This window comes from Alosa pseudoharengus, unplaced genomic scaffold, assembly GCF_046254945.1.
Source record: "Alosa pseudoharengus isolate Yale_2024_CS ecotype anadromous, Long Island Sound unplaced genomic scaffold, YU_APseudo_1.1 YU_APseudo_1.1_scf_10, whole genome shotgun sequence".
NCBI classification, from domain to species: domain Eukaryota; kingdom Metazoa; phylum Chordata; class Actinopteri; order Clupeiformes; family Clupeidae; genus Alosa; species Alosa pseudoharengus.
The window spans coordinates 27138524-27143523 of NW_027468565.1; the positions used below are offsets into that span (position 1 = coordinate 27138524).

Here is a 5000-nt window from a genome sequence, read left to right on the forward strand (position 1 = left end):
CAACACCAGCACCGCCTCCGTCCTGCAGTTCGCTCTGGGTGAGTAGCAGCATAGCGGCCATACGCTAGAGTCTCACATGGCACCCATACGCTAGCATCTCACATGGCGCCCATACGCTAGCATCTCACATGGCGCCCATACGCTAGCATCTCACATAGCGCCCATACGCTAGCATCTCACATGGCGCCCATACGCTAGCATCTCACATAGCGCCCATACGCTAGCATCTCACATGGCGCCCATACGCTAGCATCTCACATGGCACCCATACGCTAGCATCTCACATAGCGCCCATGCACTAGCATCTCACATAGCGCCCATACGCTAGTATCTCACATAGCGCCCATACGCTAGCATCTCACATGGCACCCATACACTAGCATCTCACATGGCGCCCATACGCTAGAGTCTCACATGGCACCCATACGCTAGCATCTTAGGGTTCACATGGCATCGCCCCCAAAGTCCTGTGTACACCGCGGAAGGTTTACTGTAAAAAAAAACACACACACACACAACTGTTGCTATTGAAACACTGATGGAACTGCAAGGGGTTAGCCAAAATCAGTCCTAAAACCTCCAAAGAGAGAGCGAGTAAACAGCTGTTATGTAAGGGATAACGGCCGCCGAGGTGTCCTGTTATATACGGAATTAATGGACGAGGGCGAGTTGCCTCCGCCCGAGTCCATTAATTCCGTATAACTGGACACACCTTGAAGGCCGTTATCCCGCTTATCACCCGGTTGCCACTGTAAAGCAAAGGAAACACGCGGTTCCGTTTAAAAAGAAGCTCACTACAACATTCGTTGGCCCTATAACAGCGATAGCATGGACAGTTAGCTTGTTTATAGTTGATTCCATTGTTGCGAAGCCTGCAACCAAAGATTCTAGAGCGCTGCAACCGTCGTCCTACTATGGTTGTTATAGTTACCATTCATAAGCATTGATATGGAACGGTGTCCTGTTATTCAGAATTAATAGCCACCCCACCAGCCAATCAGAAAAGAGTATTTCTTATCTCCGGGTGATAAGGCCTTATAGGCTATAGACTGCTTATCTCATACATGGAAAGCTGCTTTTGTTGCCTAGAGCTCACAATTGTTCTCTCAGTCAGGACTCTCACAACTAGTGGCAAACTCCTAGCTGCTTTACCATGTCATGTCACTTCATGTTGTGTGTGTAATGGACGAGATCTAAGTAAATGACTAAGCAGGCTACATTAATGAGTTACATGGCAGTTCATCTAACTGTGTAATGTGTGTGAGTGGCTCGTCCCTGTGAAGTCATGTTAGCTGTTCGGTGTGAAATGCAAGCGGTTGGTCTGGCTCACTGAGACAGAATGATGCTCCGCTCTGCGTCTCCTCTCGCTGATGAATGATTTAAAGTGGCCCTAGAAAGCCACCCTGGAGGACCAAGTGATGTTTTAGAAGTCCTCTATATTTGATGTCCATTATATGCACTGCACAGCTCCTGCCTGCATTACTCTGCAGTGATCTTCTCTCACCTATATGCTTTCATACAACAGCAACACACACACACACACACACACACACACACACACACACACACACACACACACACACACACACACACACACACACACACATATCAACACACATAACACAAATTCCTACTCGAATGCAGAGACTGTGAGAAAGACAACAAAGCTATGCTGTGCACAGTGAAGGCCCCCGCACACGCACACACCCACACAGACTCCACACACACACACACACACACACACACACACACACACACACACACACACACACACACACACACACACACACACACACACACACACATACACACACACACATATACACACACACACAGTGAAGGGCTCCTCTCATCAAGATGCATTTTTAGCCCTGAGTTGTGTTTTGCATGTATTTACAGTGTGAACCGTGGTAGGTGCGTGTGTGTGTGTGTGTGTGTGTGTGTGTGTGTGTGTGTGTGTGCGACACGTGTGTGTTAGTGCATGCATTTACAGTGTGAACCATGGTAGGTGTGTGTGTGGTCAGCAAACACGGCAGGCTGTCCCCCTGAGATTCCCAGCTACAGTGAGGGAGAACACACTCGGCCATGCATAGCGCATGAGAGCCCAGAGAGGTTATCTGGACCTGCCACAGTGCAGCGCTGGAGGGGTCTGATAGTGCACCCATCCATTAGTCACCCTTGACCTTTCAACTCTCCACACATTTCTGCTGGAGGGCACATCCCACCTCCCACTCTGCCTCCGTCTCTCTCTCTCTACCTCTCTCTCTCTCTCTTTCTACCTCTCTGTCTCTCTGTCCCTCTCTCTCTACCTCTCTCTGCTTCTCTCTCTCTTTCTCCCCCTCTCTCTCTCTCTCTGTCTCTCCCTCTCTCTGGTCCTGCAGCAGATCTAAAGAAGGGCCAGTCCCTGTTAAAGCCTGGATCAGCACTTTGCTCATCCTTTTTTTTTTCCCCTTTGCATTGGCTCCTTTCAGACCATAAGCCGATCTTTCTCTCACTCCCACACAAACACACACCCACACACACACACACACACACACACACACACACACACACATACACACACACACACACACACACACACACACACACACCCAGACATATTTCTCCTTCATGACACTGTTTAGACATCATTTCTGTGGGCCTGGCGAGAGAGAGGGGCTCAGTGTCGGAGGCCCTGGGGGCGGCCGTGGATCACTGGCAGCCTCAAGTGCCCAAATTGAATTGATGCTGAAAAAGCTGACACGTTATTTTGCATCGGCGGCGGCGGCAGCGGTGGCGGCTACGTCTCCTGCCTCCTCTCTGTGGGGCTTAGCGCGCTGACACTAATGCGCTGAGCTGTCGAGTCATGAGGAACGAGCGTGCTAAGTCTGCTCCGTGTCCGGCCGATTTGTGACACACACACATACACACACACATACACATACACTCATATGCAGACAAAGTACAGAAAGCATGTGCGTGTAGTTGCTTATGCAAATATACACACGCACACACATATTTAAGCATATTAATCTGTTCCACCAATTCCCTGTTTTTATGTGTGTGTTTGTGTATGTGTGTGTGCACGCCTCTACATGTGTGTGTGTGTGTGTGTGTGTGTGTGTGTGTGTGTGTGTGTGTGTGTGTGTCTGCGTGTGTGTTTATCTCTTTCTTTAGGCTCCGGCTCCTGTCGCTTCAGCTACTCTGACCCCAGCATCATCGTTGCGTACAGCCTGAACAGCTCCGATGACTGGATCACCCTGGAGAAGATCAGGTCCGTCTCTGCCTCTCTGTCTCTCTCTCTCTCTCTTTCTCTCTCTCTCCCTCTCTCTCTCCATTTCTTATCCTCCTCACACAGACATCCAGTCCTAATCCCCCATCTGTCAGTAGCGCTCACCTCCCCCTGATTTCTCATTTCCATCTCTGTTACTCCACAGCTTGTTTAGTGTGTCTGTGTGCCCACCAGACGAGGCCTAATTTCATAATGGAGTGTAAACGCTGGGCTGAGCTTCTGTGTAAGCGCAGGTTGGCAGTCTGCGGATTACACTGGTTTTGTATAAGCACATCTACCTGTGGATGGAAACAACACACCTACTGTAGCTCCTCCACACACCAAACACACTCTCACACCTCAGTGCTCTGAGATTGTTGTTGTTTTTCATTCCTCTACACATTTTGTAAAGTATGTTTACCAGTAGTATGCTATCTGCCTTTGCATTTTTTCACACAACCTCTATTGTGTATGTAATATTTCATTATCTAAGAACTGCAACTCTTAAGAGTCCTCTTTTTCTACCCGTTCATTTGTTCCTTTTGCTGATTTATCTCTTGGAATTTTCCTATTTACTTCTTTTAAGGTTAGACCAAAGATACAGTATATGCTGTCACTCATCCACTCATCTAGATATGCTCTCATTCATCCACTCATCCATTCCTTCATTCCCTTCTTCCCTCCCTCTCCTCCTCTTGCTCTCTCTCTCCTTAACTCTCTCTCTAACTATTTCTCCCTCACTAACTCTCTTTCTCTCCCTCACTAACTCACTCTCTCTCTCTCTCTTTCTCTCTCTCCCTCACTAACTCACTCTCTCTCTTTCTCTCTCTCCCTCACTAACTCACTCTCTCTCTCTCTCTTTCTCTCTCTCCCTCACTAACTCTCTCTCTCTCTTTCTCTCTCTCCCTCACTAACTCCCTCTCTCTCCCTCTCTTTCTCTCTCTCTCTCTCTCCCTCACTCTTTCTCTCCCTCACTAACTCACTAACTCACTCTCTCTCTCCCTCTCTTTCTCTTTCTCTCTCTCTCTCTCTCCATATCTCAGGGCCCCGTCTAACAGTAGCACGGTGGTGCACCTGCTGCCGATGCCGCTGGGCTCCAGAGGGGAGGGCGTGCGGCTGCGCTGGGCCCAGGAGCCAAGCTCCAGCCCCGACGGCTACGAGTCCTGCTGGGGGCTGGACAACGTGCTGCTCATCAACGCCGCCTACAGGCCCAACCTGCTGGAGGACACACTGGACCCTCCCGACACAGCCAACTGGCTCTTCTTCCCCGGCGCCACAGTGAAGGTATGCTGCCGACGCATGCAGAACCTGTGCTTACATTTACAGTGTTTAGAGGCATATGCTTGGTATTTGCTTTCTGCTTTAGAGTGAAAAGAAACTGCAAAGGCATTAGGCAAGTGCCAACCATTATGCCATATTCTTCCCCTAAATATTGTAAATGAGTACTGGTTCTCATGGTTAAATAAGGGTCAAATAAAATAATCACAAGTGTCATATAAATCGATAATTCAACACACTTTTTTTATATCATGGTTCATAACTCATAAACACAAACAAACATAAATCATTTAAATCCCATGGACACATTATCACACCACACGTTTGTCTTTCTCCTGTCTCATTGGCCAGCATGCCTGCCAGTCGGAGGGGAACGCCATGTACTTCCACGGGGGGGATGGCCACAGCTTTGCGTCCACACGCGACATCGACCTGCACCGAGAGGAGGGCCGCAGCTACTGGGAGGAAGACT

The 5000-nt window shown here is 48.9% G+C and overlaps 1 protein-coding gene across 1 annotated transcript in view; it reads left to right on the forward strand.

Annotated features, from left to right (window-relative positions):
- reln (reelin) overlaps window positions 1-5000 on the forward strand; it is a 140037-nt gene that overhangs the window by 84461 nt on the left and 50576 nt on the right. Inside the window, exons 8-11 of the mRNA XM_076269304.1 lie at window positions 1-38; window positions 3157-3253; window positions 4294-4534; window positions 4880-5000. The exon at window positions 1-38 is cut by the window's left edge and continues 14 nt beyond it; the exon at window positions 4880-5000 is cut by the window's right edge and continues 19 nt beyond it. Coding sequence (XP_076125419.1) covers window positions 1-38; window positions 3157-3253; window positions 4294-4534; window positions 4880-5000 — 497 coding nt within the window. The remainder of the gene's footprint in view (window positions 39-3156; window positions 3254-4293; window positions 4535-4879) is intronic.